Source organism: Lepidochelys olivacea (assembly GCF_965140295.1).
Source record: "Lepidochelys olivacea isolate rLepOli2 genome assembly, chromosome: 1".
NCBI classification, from domain to species: Eukaryota; Metazoa; Chordata; order Testudines; family Cheloniidae; genus Lepidochelys; species Lepidochelys olivacea.
In genome coordinates, this window is record NC_140411.1 from 136,585,855 (window position 1) to 136,612,690 (window position 26,836).

Here is a 26,836-nt window from a genome sequence, read left to right on the forward strand (position 1 = left end):
AATAGGAAGGGGTATTTCTCTGTGGTTCTCCAGGTGCTTGTGGATCACCGTGGGCGTTTCATTGACATTAACTCAGGCTGGCCCGGAAAGGTGCATGACACACGCATCTTTCGGAACACTGGCTTGTTCAGGAAGCTGCAAGCCGGGACTTTTTTTCCCAGACCAGAAGATCACCGTAGGGGAAGTTGAAATGCCCATTGTGATCCTTGGAGACCCCACTTATCCTTTGATGCCATGGCTCATGAAACCCTACACAGGGAGCCTTGACAGCACCAAGAAGCGGTTCAACCACAGGCTGAGCTGGTGCAGAATGACTGTGGAGTGTGCTTTTGGCCATTTAAAGGGCCGCTGACACTCTCTGTGTGGGAAGCTGGACCTGGCTGATGACCGCATCCCCGCAGTTATATCCGCGTGCTGTACCCTCCATAACATTTGTGAAGGGAAGGGTGAACAATTCACTCAGGCATGGAACTCGGAGGTTCAACACCTGGAGGCTGAATTTGAACAGCCAGGAGCAGGGCTATTAGAGGGGCCCAGCGTGGGGCTGCAAGGATTAGGGATGCCTTGAGGGAGCAATTTGAGGCTGAAAGCCACCAGTAATGTCTGGTGCCCTGCAGTGAAGTGCAGTGGTTCCAATGCTAGTGGGAATCTGTGTTTGCTACACTGCTTGCAGTGCCTGCTGTTTCCTGGACTAAGGTATCTTTTACTTTATGCAATAATAAAGAATGTTTTCAAAGCCAAAAAATCCATTTATTGAAAAGAAAATTCATTTATTGAAAAGAAACACAACTGCTTGGGAAACAAAGGGCAAGGGGGTGGAGTGGGGAACGGTACAATCACAGATTTGCATATGTCCTGTTATCATACTCAGCCTTCCTGTCTGGAGTGCTGTGCAATGAGTGCTGCACTTCAGGATGGCTATACTGCACGGTGATGGGGGGTGAGTGCAGTGGGTGAGGGTCGTAGTTTTCAGGGCTGGGTGGTGAAGCTACAGGTATTGGAGGCAGCTGGTGGTGGTAAGAACCCGGATGTTGGGGAAAGTGGGTTGGAGGTGACATGGGGGCACAAGAGAAAGAGTTTTGGGACAAGGGCTGCAGGGAGGGTCAGACACAGTAGTGCTCCACCTGCATGGCTATGAGCACGTGGATCGGTTCTGCTTGGTGCTCCATTGTGCTTATCAGCTGATCCGTGCTTTGCTGCTGGAGCACTGCGCTTTTGTGCCGGTGTTCCTCATTCTGCTGGAAGATCCTTTCACTGTCCTGCCACTCCTGCACTGTTTGATTTTCATTGCTTGAATGCTGCATTACGTCATGCAACGTCTTCCTTGCTTCTACATGGCCTCTTTCTGATTCTTTGGTGTCTTTCGGCTGGCAATAACACAGACAGCTGAGATCTCAAGGTTGCATCTGTAAAGGCCAAATGCAACACTTAACAGAGGCAGCATTGTTCACACCAGATAGAGCAATGATTCCCCCGTACTTAAGGGCAAGTACAGTCTACACAATAGCATAAGTTTCCCGTACCAAAGTGAGCACACATAACCCACGGGAGCCCCAAAATGGTGAGTAAGCATACAGTCAAGTGTGACTGATTGTTTCAGGACTGTACTGTCCTCTGGGTTTCTGTGCCTTGGGGAGAGCCAACAGTGGCAGGGGACCCCTATACTGAACACTGTCCCTACATTTTCCACAGGAGTTCGTCCTGGATGATATCTCGCTGCTGAGGGTGAAGTGGGAAGCAAGGGAGGGACTTCTACTGCAATGCGGATTCCGCCCTGGCCCATATGCAGCTTGCCTGTGTGCAGCAATGGTCCCCCCGCCCCTCATGGCACAGTGGCGTGGACAAGTTAGCCTTACTGGGACAAGGAACACAGTGGCTCTCCCAAGAAACCTGCGCAAGCACATTGCCCAAGTTCTGGATGAGACCTCTGAAGAGATCACTGAGGCCGATTACCGCAATGTGAGAGAACATATCAACGCCCTATTCTGCATCTAGGCATGCATGCAGCCCTAACCCTCCTCGTCCCAAGAGCCCATACTGAATAACTTCCTTCCCAAAATAAAAGCCGCTTACCGGGAACCTCCTCTGGTGTTTGTCCTTCCCCAAGAACCGGCCGCCGCGACTGGCTACCTTCCTCCTGGCTTGAGAACAGCTCCTGGCTGCGTGCATCTAGGGATTCCAGGGTGTCTTCCTCCGCCTCAGCACCCTTGCTCCCGCTTTGCTGCTGCTCCTCCTCCTCCCGCCTTGTTGAATTGGGCTCTGAAGTGTCCGTGGAGGTGGGGTCGCCCCCCAGTATCACGTCCAGCTCTTTGTAGAAACAACAGGTTGTGGGGGCAGCACTGGAGCGGCTGTTTGCCTCACAGGCTTTGCAGTAAGCATTCTGCAGCTCCTTCACTTTAACCCTGCACTGCAGAGAGTCCCCGTCATGGACCCTTTCCATCATGTCCTTTGATATCTGCCCAAAGGTATCGTAATTCCTACGGCTGGAGTGCCACTGGGACTGGACAGCTTCCCCCCCACAAACACTTATGAGGTCCAGCAGCTCACCATTGCTCCATACTGGGGATCGCCTGGCGCGTGGAGGCCTGGTCACCTGGCAAGATTTGCTGAGAGCACTCCACGCCTGGCTGAGCAAACAGGAAGGAGATTTTCAGAATTCCCAGAGAATTTAAAGGGCGGGTCTGATGGTTGGTCACCTGAGGGCAGGGCAGTAGAGTTCAAAGTGATGACCAGAGTGGCAAGAACAGGCCTTGTGGGACACCTCCTGGAGGCTGACCAGAGCGCACTGACAGACCAGGGCGTCCACACTGGCGCCGCGGCGCTCCAGCGGGGGTGCACCAAATGTTGTTCCACTGGCCGAGGTGGAGTACCAGGAGCGCTCCAGCCGTGGAGTCAGAGCGCTCTACGTGCTTTGCCGGTGTGGATGGGTAGTGAGCTAGTGCGCCTGGGGCTCCTTTAATGCGCTGTAACTCGCAAGTGTAGCCAAGCCCTAAGTCTCTCCCTTTCCAGACTTCAGTGAAATAGGGCCACTTTACTTCAGATTGAAAGGGTCCATGCAGGGAATTAGTGCTAAGAGAGCAATCCTGTCTGTGTCTCACTAGTGCTATGTTAGAAAGTACCAGTCCATCCCTTGTATTCAATAAGGTGTCCTCTGTGGCTGACCTCTGCATCCACTGCAGGACATGAAAGTTTTGATTACCTCAGTTCTGGGTTGTCACTTGTTACTGTAACTGGAGCAGCACATGACCTACTTGGAAAGGGGGTTTTCTTGACAGGATCTGCAATTCAGTGAAAAGAAAACTATCCATTCTTTATGTCTCTAAGGATATTCAAACAATAATGGGAAGTAATCACTTAAGAAAAAGTCTCAAGTTTTGGAGATGTTTCAGAGTAACAGCCGTGTTAGTCTGTATTCGCAAAAAGAAAAGGAGTACTTGTGGCACCTTAGAGACTAAGTTTTGGAGAGTCACACCCATATTTCCCTAAACGTACTTTGCTTTCAAATGGCCAGGTAATTTCATCAAGACATCTGAGGGAGTCTCCAAAACTTATTTTGATCACAAAACAGCTTCTACATCCTGAAACTCATTCAAAAACATGATTCACTGAGTGGCTCTTCCCTCACCCAGCCCCAACTAGATTGGTTTTGAACCCACTAGGAACATCAGAAACATCCCAAGGAATTCAGAGCATGAGAAAAAATATTTAAAAGACTAGAAATTCCTAACATTTCTACCTTTTTTTTTTTTTTGTAACATGAGCATATTCACCCTGACAGTGTTTGCTCTGGTTTTATTGTAGAAAGCAGCATATTTGATGTTGCTCTACACTCCTCCACTTGCACTTGCAGTGCAAGTCCTCTACAAGTATGTTGACAAAAAGGGTCAGATTTTTCTATATCTAATATATATGTGCCAATGTGCACCTGAGGTGCCACCTGCATATAACTGATTATATGTGCACACGTAAAAGTATGCACAAAATTGCACTTCTCTTGCCTGGAAACTGTCAAAAACTGGGCATCCATTTTTGTAGAAAACACTCTTAGAGACAATACACACAATTCATGCAATAGCAACAGTGTGGCCTGATGAATAAAATCTTAACGTTTTCAAGGGAATGGGAGCTGCCTTTTTTTTTAAGATCTCCCTCCTCTGTATACTGCTTTAAAGTAATTTACAGTACTTCTGTAATTCCCTTCTTAGAGACAGGAGATAAATAGCCATCTTGGGGCCAAGCTTCACTGCACCTTGTTGATTATACATCTGAAGTTAACTCTGCCTCAGAGCTCTTGGAACATTGGTGATTAACAAAAGAGAGTGCACAGCATTCAAAACTTTGGCCTGGCTGACTTATCTCCGAGTTCCAGATGAAGGTTTGTCTCAATTTATCTATTTTTGATCCTGTAAAACAAACGAGCAGAAAGGCTAATTAGAAGAGGAAAGCTGAACAATTAATTATTAGACAAGTGAGCTCCATTTTTAAAAGGTCAATTTTTCTCACTGGGAGGATACCATACACAGCTGCGGCCTGGTTCTCTTCTGCCTTATACCTTGCGTAATCATTTACATCTGTGCAAAGTGGCCAGAAAATGCTACCATTATGAGTGGATGAAAGACTCATTCCTACTGAAATATACATGCACATCAATCAGGCTCCCCATGGTTACACACTCCCCATGTGTAAGCATGGCGGTAGTCTGACGCTTCCCATGACGCATGCTTACACACTGGTCACAATGAGCAATGCTGGTTCTGTTGGATCAGTGGGGCATGTGAACTCTAGGGCTGAAGACCTTCCACTTAACGCTACTGGCCATGGCACCCTTGAGAATTAAACTGGGGGGCGTATCAACCTTCCTAAGCACTTGAACTGATAACAACGATCACAGAGCTGTATGAAGAGAAAGCTGATCTAATCAATAACTTTAAATTGTACCTGGAAATGAACAGGAAGCCAGTGCGGAAACAAAGAATTGATGTAATATGCTCGATGCAATTAACATTGCTAAGCAGCTGAGTAGCCACAAACTTCTCTAGCTGATGCTTCCACGGAGTTTATGATGCTACTTGTATTCTTGTAAATGAAGCTCAAAATATGTGCTATATAAACAGTTGGCATTTTGGGTAATGTATTTGTTTTTGGGGAACGAGCATAGGAGTTAAATCAAGTGCCACCCACAGGTTGGCAAGGGCACTATTTCCAGTTCAGAGGGAGATGTTAAGGTTGGTCATTTTGAAGTAACTTAATAAAGCTTAATGGAGATCCACTGACTCCTTTCACATGTCAGAGCTATGGGACAAGTCTTAACAAATTCATGCAATTACAGGAGCGGAAAGGCTGGTCACCCAATGGCCCATTACAGAGCGGCGGGTGCTGTGGTACACGGGGTCCCATGCAACCCGACAATTGGCGTCCTCAACAATCTTGGAATCGTCTCCCGGCTGTTACATTTCTCATTGGGCTAAATGGTTATCCATATCCACACAGCACTTTTAACTGAAAGGTTGCTGGCAGGGTGCTTGTTTTCCAATGGCTCATGCAGCACTCATGCAGGCACTTCACAGTTAACGTGCTCAGGAATCTAAACGGCCTTGCTCAGAGCAGCATTCTTAAAAGCAGTTTTGGTACTTTTGGAATCAGTGAGCAGGTGCCTGGGTTATGTAGGGGCACTGTCGAGGTGGGGCTTGGAACAGGGTGATGTACACCGGGAGAGGCAAACAGGGATATTAAACTTGTGATGGTCAATAACCAATCATGGAGACTGGGCAGCATTTGCTATCTTTCAGAAAGGCTGGGAGCTTGGTTCTGCCCTATGGAATTTGGTTCTCTGTCATTCGCAATAAGGGCCACAACAGCAGTGGTTCAGGGGGTACAGGGGCACAGGCAATTCTGACAATTGGGTGTTGGCATTCAGAGGCATACAATATGTTGTGCAACCTCAGGTGGTCAGTCGCCATTAATGTGTTATGATGCCATTCCAGATGTTGGCAGACCGGCCATGGAGATGGTGGTGTGGATCTGTGGGCACAGGATTGTTTTTCTTATGCACATAGGTGGACGTCCTAGTGGCCTTAAGACTTGGCAACCAGTGTCCAGTGATGAGGCAAGGCTGCGTTGGCATGGAAGGAGAAACATGTTATTGGACCAGCTCATGCCACTGCTGTGTACCGAGGGGCCTGTCAGAAGTCACTCACGTGATGTGGCACACATTGGAGAACACTAGCTGGGAATGTGTAAAGGAGTTCAATTGCTGCCCAGAACAAGAAGGGGCTTGATGCAGAGCCGTGTTATCATACATGCATTAACTCAGGGCCTGGCTGGGAGCTTTGGAGCGTCACCCGGGTGGACAAGGCTCGACAGATTCCACCAGCCGGGTGACCAAATCTCTTGGGGTCATAAAAGGCTCAGCAATTTGGGCATCCTGGGGCACCAAATTATTCAGGGAGTATGGGCTTCCCCTGTAAAGCCTGGGATCCCATTTGTTTTGGCCAATATAAAAGGGGGGGCAGTAAAGATGTCTGGGAACCTGACTGGGTTTGGAGTGAGGGGGAGGCAGCCAAGCTAATTGCTGGCACCTCCTTGTGGCAGATGTCCAGTGCAGGTACTCCATAGGGAACGTACAGTGACCAGATGGCTTGGAAAAGGATTTTAAAAGAGGTATTCATTAAAGGAACAAATGGGTGGCAGTTGGGGACTTCTATGATTGGTTCGTCAGGAAGCCAACCCCCCATACTTATAGCCCACCTTAGCCCTCCTACAAGGGAGGTGGGTGGTAAGGTCCCAGCCATGGATTTGCTGTAGGAACCTGGATGGAAAAAGAGGGGTAGCTGGAGGGAGCCCCCCAGATTATGGTAAGGTGCCAGCAATAAATTTGCTGGAGGGACTTGGATGAAAAAAGAGGGGAGCTGGTAAAAGCCCCCCGGGTAATTACAGAATAAATATGGGGTTACCTGCACTGTACACATTTATCTGCTGGGTAGTCTGAGACATCTAATAATAAAGTTCTGGCCTGATTAAACCCATGTCAGATGGGTCCTGTCCTTTCTGTATAGCCAGACAATAACATTGCTAAGCAGTTGAGTAGCCACAACTAGTTCTAGTTGATGCTTCCAAATAGTTTATGATGCTACTTGTATTCTTGTAAATGGAGCTCAAAATATTGTTGGTCCTATAGAAACAGTTGGTGATTTGGGCCATGTATTTGTTTTGGTTTGGTTTTTGTGGTGGTGGTAATTCCTTAGATAGTAAAACAGTGACATTTAAATAGGTAGAATTCCTAGCACTTTCCCCACCATAATGACAATAAAGGAAAAATTTAAGTGAAATCAGTGCCCATAAAACTGACAGACAATCCTAGAGAATGAGGGCTTCTTTCTCCCCAAAATCTTTATAGCAGCAACACAAGCTTCCTTTCACTGTCAGCCAACATGCCTCAGTCATGATCTGATGGGGCCACTTCTGTTAGCAAGAGAATAATTCAATCTCCACACACACTGACTCCTTGGTCCCGTGCTGAGATTGCCAAGAAGGGTTCCAATTAGTGCCAATTGCAGACTATGACAGTTTTAAAGATCGACTTTCACACTGTGCCAAACCTTTAAAAGAGAGAACATTTATATGAAAAGCAATTTGCTTTGATGGTAATTTTCTATATTCCTGTTGCTATTATTGAAGATATTTATGTTAGAATCAGAGTGTCCTCTCTCTCAGCGTAGTTTCTACTTCTGCTTGATCCTGCAGTGCAGTAATAATCATATGCTAATGTCTTCTTATGTGGCAGTGGCCATTTTAAGCATCCACTATTTGAATTATTTGAGGGGTCAGATTTGTTTGAATACGAATCCTGCAAAACTACCAGCTTCGTATACAGACTAATTCTGCTTCTGGAAATGTTCACATCTGTAATAGCAGACTTAAATCTTTCAAGGAGATTTTTTTTAATGCTTTTTCCTGAATCAGTGCAGCTATCCAAACTACAATAGTGCTAGGAATAATTAAACACACCACAGAGTGCCTTTAGAAATTCTAGTTGATTCTTATTGGACATCCCCAAATCTAATGGCTCATTGTATTTTCTACCAGTTGCCATGGGTGAGGTTCTCTAAAAGTCTTAAGACTTTTGTACATCAGCCCACCCGAGAACTTACAGTGGCACGTAAGTGGCACAGCTCTCACGTCAACATAATTAAACCACCCCCAACGAGCAGCAGTAGCTATGTCGGTGGGATACGCTTTCCTGCTGACATAGCGCTATCCACACCAGCGTTTCTGTCAGTGTAACGTATGTCACCGAGGTGAGTGTTGTTTCATACCCCTGAGCGACATAAGTTATACCGACAAAAGTGCCAGTATAGACATAGCTCTGGGTGCCTGTCTCAATTATGGGAGCCTCCCAGGGCTGTCCTATGGCCACAGGGCTGCCTGGAATTTCTTCAGTGCTGTGTACTGTGGCCTCATCCCTGATACAGCAGTGGTTGCAAAGGGGTCTTTGGGAGGCATCCATCTGACTGTCTTCCTCAGTGATTGTACTGGAGGAATTCTCCCCCAGCCAGAACCAGGAATTTAGGACCCCTTCACACTGCTCCAGATCTTTTACAAAGAGGTCAGGCGTGAGGATCTGACCCAGAATTCTAACATTGTACTGTGTACAACCGTGGAGCTGATTATGAGCTCTTAGCCATAGCTTTGAGTTGTGGAGGGTGCTGAGTCACAAGCCCAGATCCACAAGGGTACTTACTCACCAAACCCCCAGATGTCAGTGCCTAAATACCAGGTTTAGGCTCCACTGCAATCCAGAAAATGCCCGCTGGAGTACCCCCTAACCCTGTAGTCATCTAAATTCACTCAGCACCTAAATATTCAAGGTAAAAGTTGCCTAGGTGCCTAAATTTCTGCCTCTGGTCATCTGCACTGCTTCCTCACTCCAGGTGTCTGGATACCTATTTCCTGCCTAAGCCCCAATGCTATCCACGAACCAGAGGAAGACAGGCAGAAAAAGTGCTTCGCTTGCCTGTGAGGCCTGATCTAGCAGATGTGCTCAAAACATGCCTAACATTCATGATGGTGACCCAAGGTATAGGAGATTCAGGTTCAGTTCCTCCCTCTATCTGACGAGGAGAAAGGATTTAACTAGGGGTGTCCAGCCACTGGACCATAGGATAGTCTTCTGTGGGGCTCCCTCAATCTCTCTCTCTCTCTTATTGAAGCTGGACTACTGTGAATAAATAATGAAAGAGTCATTGGTCCAGAGAGAAAAAGCAAGTGAGAATAACTTTATAGCCTGGTGCTTAGGGCTGGTGAGGTGAGATACACAGGGTTCAGTCCTCTGCTCCAGTGACTCTTTAAGAAATGTCCCTGACCTCTTAAATTCACATGGAGCTTGGGGACAACCTCTGTCTCTCAGGGGAACAGTCAGCCAGAAACTTTAAAATTCCATATAGGTTGGAGTTTTGAATTCCCTTACATAAGGAGATGTAGGAGAACTCAGGGATGGTGTGTGTGTGTATATATATATATATATATATGTATGTGGGTGGGTCAGTGTATATGTACTCACTCTCTCAACTAAATATGCAGTTAAAATAAAAGCAAACCCTTTGAAGCCAAGCATAATGGACTACAGTAGATTGATCTCAGATTTAAGATGAAAAATCTTTTGCTGTCTTAATGTCTACAATAATGAATGACATTAAAATGCATAATCACAGAGCTTTTCTTAGCCTAGTTCTGGGAAGTTAGAAATGGCTTCATTTTGCTTTGAATATGATTGATATTTTTACCAACCTATTACTTTTGGCTCCCAGATTTTAACTCAGGGGATGAACACAACACTACAATTCTTTAAGTCAGAAAATGTAATTATGTATGGAGTCTCTGGTGACAGTCATAATTCTCAGATATGACATAATTCTCAGATTCTCAAATATCCAAATATGAAACACAGACCTTTGTTACATATGGCAAAGACCCAAAATGCAAGACACAGCATAGACATTTCAGAGAAGGACGATCTTAGTGATGTCATTGTAATCATTGCATGTCCGAACAATAGTTTTAGAATCTCATGATTCACACTGAATGGCTCAGAGATAAGTCTGGGCCTAAAAGGGAGGGCATCCCTGACTGACATAATATAAATACTACTGCTGTTGTGTAATACAATTTCTAAGTACTGTGTACAGTGTTAGCTCCTCTTGCTGGAGACTTGGTCTTCTTATCTGTACAGCGTGAGACACCTAGTATTCATCTGAGTGTTGTAAGAGTTCATATTTTTCAGTAAAATAGATAGCAAATAACTTCTAGTTCTCAGTTCTTAAGAATGAATACAGATTGTGCCCTTCCCTCACTCTCCTTCTTTACATACTGTATTTTCTGTGATTATGAGCTAGAGGCAACTATTTTCTTGGTCCATATCTCTACACGTGATACTGCCCCGAACTACTCTGCCACTGTCTGATTCAAATGGCAAAAGAGGGACCATATTGCTGCACCTGCAACTTCACAGACAAAGTCAATGGCTAACACTGCATTGGAATAAGAAAAGGAGTACTTGTGGCACCTTAGAGACTAACAAATTTATTTGAGCATAAGCTTTTGTGAGCTACAGCTCACTTCATCGGATGCATGCTGTGGAAAATACAGTGGAGAGATTTATACACACAGAGAACATGAAACAATGGGTGTTACCATACACACTGTAACAAGAGTGATCAGGTAAGGTGAGCTATTACCGGCAGGAGAGCTGGGGGGAAAAAACCTTTTGTAGTAATAATCAAGGTGGGCCATTTCCAGCAGTTGACGAGAACGTGTGAGGAGCAGTGGGGGGGGGGAATAAACATGGGGAAATAGTTTTACTTTGTGTAATAATACATCTACTCCCAGTCTTTATTCAAGCCTAAGTTAATTGTATCCAGTTTGCAAATTAATTCCAATTCAGCAGTCTCTCATTGGAATGTTAATGCCTCATGTCCTCTGAGAGAGATAATACTCAGTAATATCCTTTGATCATTTTTTAATGTTCTGTAACTTGATTCCTAGACCATTGATAGTCTCTTTTTCTTACGGCTGAAGTACCTGCAAGGAGTAGGTGGAATGGACAAATATAATCATAATACAGGGTTTTGCAAAGGTCAGAGAGATGAGACACTGAATTTCCCATTCTCATTGCAACTTTGTAGACTTGTCCTCCTCAGTTAATTCCCTTTTCTGAAATGAAGAGAACTTGGCCATAGATACTTGAATTCTTTGTTGGCTGGGCAGATGATAGAGCACCTTAAAAATCTAGAGGCTTTGACAATGCCATGAAATATAGATTTGGTCTTTTAGCCTGTGTGGTCTAAATTCTACTTTTGATTACAATCTTTTTTCAACTCATTAAGTGATGGGTGGATCAGTAGAATAAAAATGGGGAAATCTGATGGAAGTTACAGACATTTTGATATGCATAAATACCTTCTGAAGCTATGCTTTAGGTATGTGAATAAAAGAGAAAAGAAGCTTGTGCAAAGGGAAAATTTGACAGTGATTTTTTTGTCTTTGCCTTGTGCTGTTGCTGTCCTGAAGTTTTTAGGAGAGCAATGGTGCAAATTTAAATTAGGTCACATGATCAGTTTGTTTATGTATTTAATATCTAATAGCACACACACATCCGGTGGGGTGAGTGGGTTGTGTGTGTGTGTGAACATATATATACACTTTATATATACTCCCTATATATACACACTTGATGGAGTCGTGTAGTATACAGGTTATATAGTTTTAATATATATGTGTATATATATAAAAGTATCGGGGTAGCCGTGTTAATCTGTGTCCACAAAAACAATAAGAAGTCTGGTGGCACCTTAGAGACTAACAGATTTATTTGGGCATAAGCTTTCGTGAGTAAAAAAATCGCTTCTTCAGATGCAGCCTGAAGAAGTGGGTTTTTTACCCCCAAAAGCTTATGCCCAAATAAATGTTAGTCTTTAAGGTGCCACTGGACTCCTTGTTGTTTTTATATATACACATTATATCTATATAGGAACTACATGGTGATGTGCATGGTAAGGGTTTCATCAGCATGAGTTTGTGCTAGTTTTGAAGTCATGAGTGAGTGTAATAATGATACAAGTGCTTTCAGATTGAAAGATGAAAAGAGCTACGTAAGAGCAAGGTATTATTTTATTTATTAATGCAGGTCATCTCAAACAGACGGTGATAAAACATTTACATTACATGCCACCATCGTGCATTTTGCATGAGCCATATGTATTACAGAAAACTATTTTAAGTAATGTTTTAGAGTCTTTAAAAATTGTATTTTAATGTCTACTTTGTGTGCCTCTCTATCCATAAAGCCAGGTGCCTCAGTATTATTAGTCCAATTGTACAAGGCTCAGAAGGGACCCTAAAAATATCTAAAAATGACCAGATATGTCATCTTATACCTAAAAATGCCTGATTTATGGTCCAGTGTCAAAGGTCATTCCAGTGCAAGTACTGGTCCTATTCGAAGCTGGAAATTTCCCCCAAGATAGAATTTTAAATTAGTCACCTTCTTGTTATAAAAAAAAAAAATCTGATACTGGCCCAGTTAGAATCTTGCCTATCCTGGGTCTTGGACAGGTTTAATTTAAGGAGGGAAAACAGTTCTATGACAAATTATTTTTTTAAAATGACAACACTTTAAAGTTTCCTATAGCAGAGCGCAGCAGGGCCCCCTCAGCTCCTGCCTCTGCTAGGGCCACAAAGTTACTTTGAGACCCTGGGGGGTTAGTAACCACAGGTGCAGTTTATTTACAGGCTTGTTCCCACCACCATTTCACCATGTACAGTTGGCCCTTCACCACCTATAGGAGGGAGGTGCTACCTCCCTACCTTTTCCCTTTCTTTCTGCTCCCCCTTTGGTTTTCTTCCCCTGCAGCTTTTATACAGCCCCAGGCTATTTAGGCAGCAGCTGTCTCTGCTTCCCCAATCAGAGCCAGGTTATCTCCAGCCAGCTCAAATTTATTCCCCTAAATGGGAGCTGGCTGACAGAGGGTTGAATCAGCAACCCTTTGCTCAGCACCCTGTCACATGCCCAATGGTTGGAACATTAGAATAAGTTCCTGAGGAGGTGCATTAGTGGTGGCAAGGAAGGTGACCAATTGGCCAATTGAAATATTTGCCTCATGGCTCTGCAATATATTAGAAATTTGTCTGTAAATCAGTCTACTTACCTACTTTGGTGGATGTAGATATAGATAAATATGTAGACACCATATCTATGGTGATGAGATTTCACATGATAAATTGCCTTTATTGCATATTTTTGATTGCCCAAAATTGTAGTAGGTTTTTCACTAACCCGATATAGTTCTATTATTTTTATTAGTTGATTATAAACACAGGATTGAGATTCTCTCAAAATCTATGAACTTTAATTTAATAGAGGTTGAAGGTAATTCCCTCTATAAACTTCCATGATCCTAAAATTTGCTATTTTTCCTCAGAAATATCATCACCATGAGTCAAGGAGTACATACTGTTTCATGAGTGAATAAATCTTACTAATAGAACCTAGCATTAAATGCAGAATATGATTTCTGAAAATAAAAAATTCATGCATGTAATGTTCCTCCAAGCGACTATTTATTTTAACTAGGCTAAATGATTTGTAGACTTTTCTATGAAAGGATGTTTAATTTATTTACCATATGTAGCTCTTCCAAAGCTTCACTATCGTTCAGTGTTGTTGTTGTTATTTTTCTTCTTCTTCTGCCTGGGATAGAGGATACAATAGACAAAACCAAAACTTTCAATTCCTCTTGCTCAAGGGGATATCTGTACTATTTTAGATAACATGTAGATAACATGATTAATGGGAAGTTGATGTGAAAACTGAGAAAGTTTTATCATTTTGACTATAATTTTGCAAGAATATATGGTCAAAGTTTGCCCTCAGTTACACCTGTGCAATGCCATTGACAGGAGTAGAATCTGATAAGCTGGATGGGCTAATCTGTTGACTAATTCACTTAGCAGGTGCTGACTTCACCAGGTACATTCCAAACAGATTTTCTTACCAGTCTTTGAGTGTCTCCTCTGTTTCCTTTTCCCATGGTTCCATTGATTTTTTTCAATGGTATTTCAATAAAGTGAATTGGCAGAGCAGGGTGATTGCATACAGAACCAGTGACATGGTGCTTAATCCTACAATTGTGATTTATTTTAGTTGTTCTACTGAACAGTTCTGGCATTCAAATTAGTTGCATTTCACTTGGCCAGGCAATAAATCACATAAACAGACAATTAATTACATTTGAAATTAGGAAAGCCTACAGAAAATCAACTCCATCTCAACAAAATGGCAACTAACCTTTTCTTAGCTAATAAAAAACAAGCAATCCAATGATGTAATAAATGAAGTATTGACTTGGGTTTTCTCGTTTAAATAAGCATTTATTTGTCCTTTAAGTTATCAGAATCACTTGATCATGCAAAATTTCCTAGTGGTTTCCTCTCCAGTTTTAATAGACTTGATATGGAATTTAGTGTTGTCCTGTAAACTCACCTGCTCAGATAATTGTGCTGCTTACCTGGTTTCAATTCACTGGTTTTACCCAAAGAAGAGCTATCAGATTTTTAAAGAATAATCTTTCTTTGATAATGTTGTAAATATTTTACTGTAATTGGGATATCCTCAAAATCTTCCTTTCCCCCAATTCCCAAAGATGAATTCAGGAAGACTCTCAGGGCCAAATTCTGCCTTCACTTTTACCTATCCCTCCCCAGTGTCTTCAGCTAAATTTGGCTCTAAATCTGCAGGAGCTGGATAACATGCGAAACAACTGCATTTTATTCGGCCAGTGAAAGAAATAAGTAGTTTGTAAATGATAAACAGATTTGATGAATCCAAACTATTCCATGCTCAGTAGGGAAAGCTATCATTGCTGTGCACAATTATTTGATGATGCCAATAATATCTCCCAGTGTAAACTGCATAATAAGGTTCAAGTCAGGTTGCTTTGTTACATTGGAAAACACTTCATTTTTAACATTCATTGTGACTTTGGCATATTATTCATCTCTCTAATGCTCTGGTATGTGATTGTAATAAACACTTGGCCACAGGATCACAGTTTTCCCCATTAGAAAGAAAAGCTTATTATCTTTAGAGCATGAAAGTATGGATCTTCACTCTGTTTTTTTTTTTCCTTACAGAAGCTGCAAAGAATCGATCCTCCTGACTGTTGTTCAACCTTACCCAGTAAGTATCTATAGTGTTTTCTGAACAGCAGGCTGAGTTCTATGCCCAGCAATTGTACTGACTTGCCAGGCAGACTGACAAACTCTCATGGTATGTCAGCGACACTCCTATTTGTAACCAAAAACTCCCAACTCCTGATTTAATAATGTTATCTCAGCCATGTGGGAGGGGGAGCTCAGGGCAGGTGATCTGGCAGTGCCAGGGATGGGCGGGGGTGGAGCAGGGATCTGGGAGGGGAGAGCCCCATCTGCATGCTGTGTTGTGAGCACTTTTGCCACTGCTGGAATGGGAAGTCATAGAATCATAGAATATCAGGGTTGGAAGAGACCTCAGGAGGTCATCTCGTCCAATCCCCTGCTCAAAGCAGGACCAACACCAACTAAATCATCCCAGCCAGGGCTTTGTCAAGCAGGGCCTTAAAAACCTCTAAGGATGGAGGTTCCACCACCTCCCTAGGTAACCCGTTCCAGGGCTTCACCACCCTCTTAGTGAAATAGTGTTTCCTAATATCCAACCTAGACCTCCCCCAAGTCATGAGCATTGCCATCTTGAATGCAGGAGCTCAAAATTGAGCAGCTCCATTGGCTCACTCCCTACGAGACAGGGATGATGCTGGCTTGCTATTGTTTGAGGCAAGAGTGATGGGCATGGCTTGGTGAAGGGGGCCTGTGTGTGTTTAGGGAGGAGACTCAGGCAGGGCAGGGAGAGCCCGAGAGAAAAGCAACCAGGGAGAGCAGGGAAGACGGGAAGCAGAGGTGCTTGACACCTTCCCCTGTATAGGGGCTCAGTGCTGGGTGGGGAGAGAGAAGGAGCCCCAGTGTGGTCTAGAAAGAAAGAGGATGAAAGGAGAATGAAGCTTGGCTCAGGATCTGGACAGGCTGAGTCTTTTGGGTGGGAGGCTGAGCTGGACAGGAAGGGGTGTGATGGGCTAGAATCTCAGTTCATTGAGACACTGAGATTTGGTCTGTTATTCTAATGGGTTTGGGGGATTTCCCTCCTCTGCAAGTCTCCTCCACCCAACCAGCTTTCAACCCAGGAGTAATCTGGGGGTTGCAATACCCTCAGAAAAGAGCCAGTTTTTGTAGTCCTCCCCATGTGCATCCACAGAGTTGTGCATTTTGTGATGAAAGATAAATATAGCCCGCTTCCACTCCCCAGCTTGTATGTTTGTAAAAGGAGAATTAAACCAATAGTAATGGATTAAAATATTGAAATGGACAACCTTATATGTAGATTTAATTTGCTAAAACTTCAGCTCTGTGTGGGTAGAAAAATCCAAGGTGTAATTGTTTTTACAGAATACAGATTAAATATATTAGCCATTGTCAGATTAAATGTCCCACCTTATACGTTAGAGACATTACTGTCAAAGAGGCATATGCTTAGCAGAAAGGCATATAGCAGCCTGTTTTCCAGTAGTGCATGCAGCAGTGAGAGCCAGCACACAGGAACGGGGAGCTGGGCCAGCCCGGTGAGACAAGAGCAACCACTCCAAGGTGAGCTTGGGGCTGGCTTGCTCTCCAACCCACCCGCCCCCTGCCTGGGCCTTCCAGTTCCTAAGGACAGGACACAACCCCCGACCCCAAACATATCACATCCCGCAGGGGCAGAGGCCCAACCCCCACTAGGCCTTCCGTTCCCAATCTTCCTGAAAGTAGTTTGAAAATGTTGGTCAGTAGGTTCCTGGGTGACTGTGGGCAAGTCCCTTAACTTCTCTGTTCTTCAGTTTCCAGCTCTGTTAAATGAGGATACCTACCTACCTCACATGGCTTTTGTGAGGCGTAAATCAGGATTACAATGCACTTTGAGATCTTTAGTTGAAAGGTGCTACTGTATTTCAACTGTGTGGAGTTGAGTAGTGTGATAGCGCTTTACAGCCATGTTCTACACTGAGCTGACCAATCCTGAACCTGTTTGGATCTTAGTGTATAGGTAAGCAAATGAGAATCCAGTCCTGGCTGGCATATGCTGTGACTCCTCAGCTACAAACTACACTAACTGCAATAAAGAGGGAGGGAAGACCGACCAGGATCCCCAAAGGACTGCACATCTCTCTCTTTCTCCGTCAATCGCACACATACACACACCCAAGCAGCTGTATGGTCCCAGCTATGGAATGGGAGTTAATTAATCTGCCCTTGTCCTGTACCCTTCCAGGTAACTAATGCCAGCAGCGGTTATAGCAGGACACAGTGCATGCACTCTCCAACAAGACTGTGCAATGGCTGCTGCACAAGAATACTTGAGGCAGAGTGAGCAGGGGGGTTGGCCCCATTAAACGTATGTGCTGGCCATGCACAACAGGACCATTTACCTTCATTCTTTTCTTTCTTTTTAACCCAGATCGTTTTACTAATATCAAGATACAGATTTTTACCTTCAGTCGAGCATGTGCCACCCCATTGTAGTCAGAAATCTCACGGAGGTAGCTGGGAGCACTGTATTAGGCTCACTGTATGTTTAGTGGTTTTGATTACAATAAATATATTATAAAACATGAAAAAAAGTTCTCTTACACACATTTTTGCACAAGTCACCGAAGTCCCTCGTTTGACTGATTTGAGTCTTTGCTTTAAAGTCATGTGAAAAAAAGGGGTCTATCCTGTCATGCAGTTATATGTAGTTCAGTGAGCTGCTGTTGTATTCAGTACTGACAGTAAGGTGTAACTGTACATCTGTGTGGTCTTCTGGCCTGAGGTGGTTTTGCTTTTGATTGGATGATCAGGCTATCTCCTTTGCTGAGCTACATGGCGTCGATGTGAAGTAGTATCCTAAATGAACTGTGACTAAAATGAGAACAGAATTACCTCAAGATCAACCATAAACACAAGCAAACCAAGCAGCTGACTGGGGCCTTTCATCCCATGTGACCTCAGGATTCTTACAGTTCTTCCTCCAGCAGGTGGACCAGAGGGTAACTCAGGACCTGATTATGCTTCCAGGAGACGGGAGTCCCTACTCTTGCTTGAGGCCCCACAAATCAGTAGGCCTGTCCCTGCCCAGTGCCTCCTGGCCCTACAATCATAATAACACAGAGATATTAAATAACAAAAATAATTCAAGGTGGAGTAAAACCATCAACGTTATTAAAATAAAGAATTTCTTCTCCTTAACTCTGAGGCATCCACCATTAAACTAAACCAGGGGTTCTCAAACTGGGGAATGGGACCCCCTCAGGGGGTTGCGAGGTTATGACATGGGAGGTCACGAGCTGTCAGCCTCCACCCTAAATCCCGCTTTGCTTCCAGCATTTATAATGGTGTTAAATAAATTAAAAACACTTGTTTATATATGTGGGGGAGTGGAGGGGATGCACTCAGAGGCTTGCTTTGTGAAAGGGGTCATCAGTTCCATAGTTTGAGAACCACTGGAATAAACCTTGCTCATGTCTGCTGAAGCCATGTTTTGGGTCAGGAGAAGGGCAGGTGCTCACAGTGACGAGAGCCAAGGGAAATAGCATGGAAGCAGGACACACAACACAGTTTTCTTCAAAAAGGAATAGTGGAGCCAACTAATTTGTGTGTGTGTTTATACTGCCCCTCCCCCCTCACGGACTATGCACTGGGAGGCGAGGGACCTCACCATACCCCATAGCTAGCAGACAATGCCTGCACTCTGTTTGGGGCTATGGAACTCTAGCAGGTGCAGAAACCAGGTTAGTTTCCTAGTGTTCTTTGTTGCTAGATAGGCACACTAGTCACCGGCTGAATAGAGGTGGTGGGGTACCTTAAGCATTAATGTGGTAATTAGTGAGGAGGATATGACAGAGGTCTATAAAATCATGAGTTGTATAGAGAAAGTAAATAAGGAAGTGTTATTTACTCCTTCTCATAATACAAGAACAAGGGACCACCAAATGAAATTAATAGGTAGCAGGTTTAAAACAAACACAAGAAAAGTATTTTTTCACGCAACACACTGTCAACCTCTGGAACTCCTTGCCAGAGGGTGTTGTGAAGGCCAATACTATAACGGGGCTCAAAAGGGAGCTAGATAGATTCATGGAAGATAGGTCCATCAATGGCTATTAGCCAGGATGGGCAGGAACGGTGTCCCAAGCCTCTGTTTGCCAGAAGACGGGATTGGGTGACAGGGCATGGATCACTTGATGATAACCTGTCTGTTCATTCCCTTTGGGGCACCTGCCATTGGCCACTGTCAGAGGACAGGATACTGGGCTTGATGGACCTTTGGTCTGACCCAGTATGGCCATTCTTATGTTCTTAGTGTGATAAAGGCCATTCTTCCCGAGTATGGCTGGTTGGAAAATGGTCGAGATTTTTCATGACAAAATTTGAATTAGTTTTCATTCTTCTGGTTTCAAAAAGGAATGATTTTAGTTTTATTAAAAATATTTCACAAACTATTTATTGTAGATTTTAGTTTTAAAATGTTTTATGTTCTTCTTTTCTTTTTTTCATTTTCTCTAGCCCATGTTACCCCTCTTTTTAACTTGTTTTCATTTTTTCAGTGAAAGTGGGGAAATGGGATAAAGAAAGGAACAATAAAAAATCAAACATTTTGAATGACAAATTTTAGTTTTGAAAAAATGCCATTTTTTAACAAGTGTTTATGAGAAAAATTTCATCCAGCTCCGCTCCTGAGGAACATTTGTGTTCCCATTGCTGCAAGAAGAATGCCCACCAAAGGGAATTACAGAATTATCGTTATTTCTTTATTATTTTTCCTGAGGGAACAGTTTACGCTTGTTGTGTTTAGCGTTTGTATTGTTTTCATGCTTAAAATGAACTGTCCACTACAATTGTAGTTGAAAATAGCAATAATGTAGATTGATAATACTCTGGTCTGCTACTCAATGTAATTCACTTAGTATTTTTTTAAAACTTTACAGATTGATTTTGTTTAATCTCATTCATTTTAATTACAACCAAAACAAAACATTGTGGTCTTTTGTTCTTCCTGTCAATCTAATAAATCTTTCCCAGGTTAATTTGAATATCATCTCTGCTGATAAGAAAATGATTGAACAGCTGAAGGACTTGAAGTAGTTTAAAGTTTTGGGTTTTTGGAAGTTTGGTATTTGATTATCATTTGAAACCATTTTATTCTGTGAATGGATTGCCATCCCACAAGGTATCTTATTCAGTTTAGTTAATTAACTGGCCTATTGTGTTATGTGTTCAGACTTTATGAATGGAACTCATTTCATAGTCTGACATACCACTTTCTTCATTAACCCTTTAAACTCCTAGGGTAAAATCCTGACCCGCTGAGGTTGGTGGGAATTTTGCCACTGACTTCAGTGGGGCCAGGATTTCAACCATGGAATGTAAGGTAGTGTGATGGAAAAGGACAAACAAGTCCATTTTCCTTTTTATGGCCTTTTAAAAGAAGTGCTTCTGGACATATACTGTCATATGTCAAAGTCAATGTTTATTGAAAAACTTCAGTCAACAATTGTATTAGCTTTTTTGACTGCCACTGCACATTGAGTATATGTTTTCAGAGAACTATCCACAATGGCTCCTTGGCCTGCCTTATTAAACTTGTGCACTTAACTTGCCAGAATTTATGTTCCTTTCTGTTTTTCTCACTAGAATTTGACCTCCAATTCTAAAGGATGCCTTTTTGCCTCTAACCACCTCTTTTACTCTGCTGTTTAGCCATGGTGACATTATTTTGGTCGTCTTACTGTTTTTATATATATATTTATTTGGGGTATACATTTAGTTTGAACCTCTGTTATGGTGTCTTTAAATAGTCTCCATGCAATTTGCAGGAATTTCACCTTTGTGACGGTTCCTTTTAATTTCTATTTAACGAGCACTCTCATTTTTGTATAGTTCCTCTTTTTGAAGTTAAATGCTACTGTGGTAGGTTTCTTTGGCACTTTTTCCTTACAATGATGTTAAATTTAATTACATTATGGTCGCTATTACTGAGTGGTTCAGCTATATTCACCAGATCCTGTGCACCACTTAGGACTAAATCAAGAATTACCTCTACCCTAGTCAGAAAAATGGAAGAGTGCCTCAAGCTTATTCTCTCTGATCCTCTCTTTCCAACACATTTTGTCTTATCTTTTACCCTTCCAGCTCTCATTTTCCACCCTATTCTGCCCCTAGTTCTCCTTTCCCTCCTAAATTTACCCTCCTCTAGTTCTCTCTTTATTCCTCCTCACATGCTCTTCTTTCCATCTGGTGGCTGGGTGTGGAATGGCTGATGATACTTTCAGTCACAGGACCTAACAGTCCTTCCTGCAAAAGCTGCTCTGTAGAGCTGAGTGTAGTGCAGCACCCCCCACTCCTCACAGACACACACTTTAAAAAGAAAAGGAGTACTTGTGGCACCTTAGAGACTAACACATTTATTTGAGCATAAGCTTTTGTGAGCTACAGCTCACTTCATCGGATGCATGCAGTGGAAAATACATCCGATGAAGTGAGCTGTAGCTCACGAAAGCTTATGCTCAAATAAATGTGTTAGTCTCTAAGGTGCCACAAGGACGCCTTTTCTTTTTGCAAATACAGACTAACACGACTGTTACTCTGAAAACTGTTTCCTTTATGCCTCTCAGCTGTTGAATAAGAAACAGAGGCCACTTCCACATGAGACATAACCAGCAAGAGTAAGGGGAGTTGCAGATACCTGAAGGTATAACTGCACAGGAGCTCAGCACAGCAGTAGTATAGACATGGAGATAAATAGGCCAGGAAGGAGGCCAGGTGATATGCCCCAGCATTCCACTAAATCTGGAACAAATCCTTGGTTTCAGTAGAATCATCTGGGACCATCTCAGTAAACTAGAATGTCTGATGATTTAGCGCATCATCATTGTTTACTATAGAATGAACCAGCTGATTTTTCCATGATGCTTTCATTAAAATAAGTATTGGCAATTCTTCACCTTGGAGGCATGTGCTGTGTATGTGCATGACCAATAACTGCAGTAAAAATAGCAAAATATAATTGGTTGGCTCTGATACACAACATTGTTTTAAAAATCCCAAACAGTTAACAAATGCCAGGAATAGGATAGCTACTTCAACATAGAAATTCATGTGTCAAAAATTTTACAGTTACTGTACATTGAAAATCATCCATCAGTGCACTGTGGTTGTTACATATTGTGCGGTAAAATATCTGACTTTTCAGTTTCGGGTGTTTTCATTATTTTATTACTTACACATGCATTGCTGCTGTTGCTGTTGCAAACTAGTTGAGATGTCTGAGTGAACAGCTTCACTTATGGCTTTGTATTGATATATTTAATTCGCCTATGTACATTACTTACTATTCATCATAATATGTTTATTTCTCCTCCTGTTCATGTATTTTATGTACTTGCTAAATTTTGTCTCATGGAACTGACCTGAGGGACAGAGACAAACCAAAACATCAACACATTCTTCTTGCATGAATACAGTTTTCCCTATTTTGTGCCCAGCATGGAATATGTTTCATTTCATAGTAACCAACAGGTCAGTTATAGGCAGTAAGCATTCGCAAACCTAAAATTGAGGTTGGATGTATACAGATAGGTATATTCTTTTAAACGACCTTATTTTCCAAGCATATGAATGTGGACTCTGATTTGACATGCATTTTGCCAAAGTGACTTTCCTTCCCTTTTCTATTAGTCTGGTACTGGTGTTTTGTGTAGGGTTTATACCTGCTACCTTATTCTGAGCTGCTAAATGTCCCTTTTCCTGAGCATCAGTAAAACTATATTGTGCATCAGCCCTGCTTCTGAGAGGAGTCTGAGCAGGGCTTGTGAAAAATGGTAGAAACAGTTTTACTTCTCAGAATTTCACAGAAACTGTGATTTGACTGCAAAAAACGTGCTAAATTGTGAAAATTTCCATTTTCACAGTGAAAACTATTTAACTTAAAACTGGGCCCACTAACAAAAGTTGACCTGATTTTAGCATAAGTTAACAAAAATTGGATCCAATTTTGAAAAGTTAACATAATGAGAAGAATAATGAGACAAGGTATGTGAGGTAATATCTTTAATTGTGCCAACTTCTGCTGGTGAAAGAGACAAGCTTTGGCGCTTACACAGAGTTCTTCTAAGGTCTGGGAAAGGTACACTCACCCCCCTTTTGTCTCTAATACCTTGGGACCTATATGCTATAACAACACTGCGAACAAGAATCATAAAAGTTCAGTAGAATAGTTCTTACTCTGCAACAGTGACATCTAAGTCCTTGATGCTGCAAAGAGGTCCACACATGTAGAGAGCCTCACTGAGGCTTATGAGACCGAGGGTTTATGATTGTGGATCCCTGTGCAGGATCAGGGCTGTAAGATTGTAAATGTCAAATATATGGCTAGCCATGGGGAGCAAAGGAGGTATTCAGTCTTCACCTTTATATCCCCTCCAAACAAACCTCCAAGGGTGTATTACTCCATCTTTGTTCAAAGACCAAACTAACTGAGATACCATATAAGAGCTCTGAGTGTGCTATCTGTTGGCTGACTGGACTATTAATGAAGTTGTCCATGAGAATAAAACCCTAGACCATAGGGAGAAAGGCATTTTTATTTCATTGTCCATACACAAGTAAACATGATACAAGATCAAAGATAAATCTGAACTCTTAACAGAAATAACTGTTATTGGCATTATTTAGGTTGTGCTAGTATTTAGTTTGTATTTACATATTCTGATTCCTCCATTGAAATGGATCCTCACATTTGCAAAAATAGTTCTAATTAGGATGCTTTTATCACAGACAGTGCAAATATCTCACAATGACAGACACATTGCATCAGTGTAAATACCTCCTGCTTAAGGTCATTAACTGAGAATAATGTCTTCCATTTGGCTAAAAGATGGTGCATCAGAAACAAATGAACTTGCCACTCTGTGATTCATTAATCACTGGTATGCTCAGGCTACAAATATGAAGACATTAAAATGGAAATCACCTACTGCATATCCCTTCTATTTTCTTACTGGTCTTCTTTTGTTAGACATTGGAATTATGAAAGTTAATAAAAACTGTTTTTCTTTTCTGAATTAGTTCATCAGCTTTTAGAATGAAAATACCAAGAGCCAGGTTGATGTGGACATGAAAACAATGAGACACATATGCTATATTATGCCAAAATGCAGAGGCCACACCATTTTTAAAATTCTTAACCAGCTGGGACGATTCCCTCCAAATACTTCCCTCCAGTGCAAATTTTCACTGGTTACAAATGGGCCTGGCTTCTATAAGTCTGAGGGCAGGTCTGAGGACAAAGGCCACTCTACACCCTCGGGCCTGTCCAGGGTCCCTGGCTGGAAGCCAGAGTCCCAGCCCCTCTCCCTTCCTCCACACAGGATATAGGAGAAATGGGAACTCCATGCTGTGCGGGACACAGAGACATGTCCCCTTATCATGCAGTGGTACACTCAGGGCCCCTGCCCAAGCAACCCATTGTGTTACAGGGACTTCATTTTGGAACCATTTAAACCCACAAATAGCTCTGATATCCAGCAAAGTTATGACAATATAATGTAACCCCCCCACCAAACAAGATTTCTGAGATGCTGAGTAGAAGGTGAGAAAACCCACATAGCAATTTTGCCAATATTGTCATATGGCAAAAATTCCTTTCAGCCTCCAGACAAAACTTGTCAATCAGCCTAATCTCCTACATCATACGAGATTTAGCTCTAGGGGGGTGTCTCCTGCCCTTGGTGCAGTCTCTCTTGGGGTTCCAGCTTTCTCCTAACTGATCCCCTTCAATTTGCCTACAGTTAGACCAGTCCATAAACTCTGAACCCAAATTGAGTCTCTCCACCCTTCAACTTGCAGCCTTCTTTTGTTTCCTTGTTTGTTTCTTAGAGGCAGCCTGACCTGGTGCTGTGGCCCCTTTGCTATCCTAGGCCTTTCTGCCTCCTCGCCCTCTGTTCTCCTTCCTTTATAGCTGGGCTTGTTTTCTTTATTGCCAGCCTGATTGCCTGTAAGCAGGGAAGATTCTCCCCTCCCTTCTGTCTTTCTCAGTATGGGGTTTGTAAAGCCCATTATAGGTGGGTAAGGGCAGGGCTGGACCAGAGCCAAATTGGTGATTTACCAGCATTAAGAGCAAGCAGAAACTATCCCTTTTCTCCTGCCTTGTCAGGTGAGTTAACCGATCAGCCAGCCCCCTCATGGCTCTGCTTTCCACTGCCACCAGAAGTAGGAAGGTCAGGCTCCATTACTTGGATACCCTGTGGGATAGCACCCTGCACACACTGGAGAAGGGAAGGAATGAGAGGGAAACGTCACCCTTTCTCTCTCCCATACACACTGCAGAGAGGGTGAGGGGAAGTAGAAGGAGTATGTGTAGCACTGCCCCAGCCACTTCCCCTGGGGCATATGCCCCTCACAGATATGCATATATATCCTTCTGGTCATTCACATAGTGTCCAATATCTAGTGACCATGTTGTGTTGGGTCTCTCTAACAAAAAATTGTCCGGAGACTGATAGAGGACTAATGCATTTACATTTGGGCAGTGGGGAAGAATCGTTCTCCTGTGAGAGAGGTAACAGGTTTTATTTCCATGTTTGTTGTCTTGAATTCTCTAGCATGTGGTGATGATTAGACCAGAATAAATTTAAATAGTGGGTTGCACTTTAGATTAGCCCATTTTATTAGCACTTCTTAACTTGTGCAGTATTTTCAGTTATCTGGAGATCCTGAAATGAAACCTGACCTCATTCTAGTTCCCTCTCAAGCTCTCTTGAGAGTATCAGAAGAAACTAAATGGGACCGGTGCACCATTCTTTCTCCCTCTGACAAAAGTGTATTTCAACAAAACTGAATTGCTACAGAGAGTCACACAGCAGCAATGCTCCTTTTGCCAAGCCCTGAGGTGCGTCCATTAGAAGATCAGATAGCCAATGGCCTTTTCCCTAAAGCATGTCAGAGGAAGGTTACAGCTCTGGATACTTTTTACTGTTCACTGGGAACTCATGTGGCTTGTGAAATTTTACTTTGTGTTTTGTTTTTGTTTTTTGCTTCCTTGCATAAATTCTTGCTGTGACCAATAAATTTTGACAGCAGGTATAGGCAAACAAACCCTAGCAAAATAACATCCTGCTATCCCCAAACTGTCCTCTTCCTGAATCAGACTGTGTTCAGGCATGGATCTTTACTTTCTCAAGAGATCCCTGGTTCAGGATCCCTGACCTCTCACCCCAATCTTTATAGTAACCAGACTCCTCTCTACATTACTGCTCTCTGTGTTTTGCCCCTGTCACTGAATGTGTGCACCTTGGATTATTTTCCACAGGGGAATTAGCTTGCATTTTTCTAACCTGATTCTCATTTTGTTGTTTTCTGGGTTAATGTTTCTAATCTTTTCAGATCTTTCTGTATTATTTAACAGTCCTCACTGGTTTTTGCAACTCATCCCAATTAGTCTTACCTGGGGATTTCCTATCATATAACATTTCTAATATGCAGCTTCCCTGTCACAGCTGTCAGAGAAAGTGCAGATAAGCATGATCCATGAATGTGAGGAAGGGAAACTTGTGTTTCCTGGCTCAAGTTTGGATGCAGGGAACTGGGTTGATGCTATGTTTACTAATAGAATACAGAGCCTTTCCCTCCTAGTGCACCCAGTTTGTGTTTGGTCGTATCTGTAATTGCTGCAGTTATTGGC

The 26,836-nt window shown here is 42.8% G+C and overlaps 1 protein-coding gene across 4 annotated transcripts in view; it reads left to right on the plus strand.

Moving 5' to 3' along the window:
* FRMPD4 (FERM and PDZ domain containing 4) overlaps positions 1–26,836 on the plus strand; it is a 436,507-nt gene that overhangs the window by 381,760 nt on the left and 27,911 nt on the right. For all 4 annotated transcript variants that reach the window (XM_084617940.1, XM_084617937.1, XM_084617938.1 and 1 more), the window contains one exon: positions 15,187–15,232. In XM_084617940.1, the coding sequence (XP_084474066.1) occupies positions 15,187–15,232 (46 nt within the window). The remainder of the gene's footprint in view (positions 1–15,186; positions 15,233–26,836) is intronic.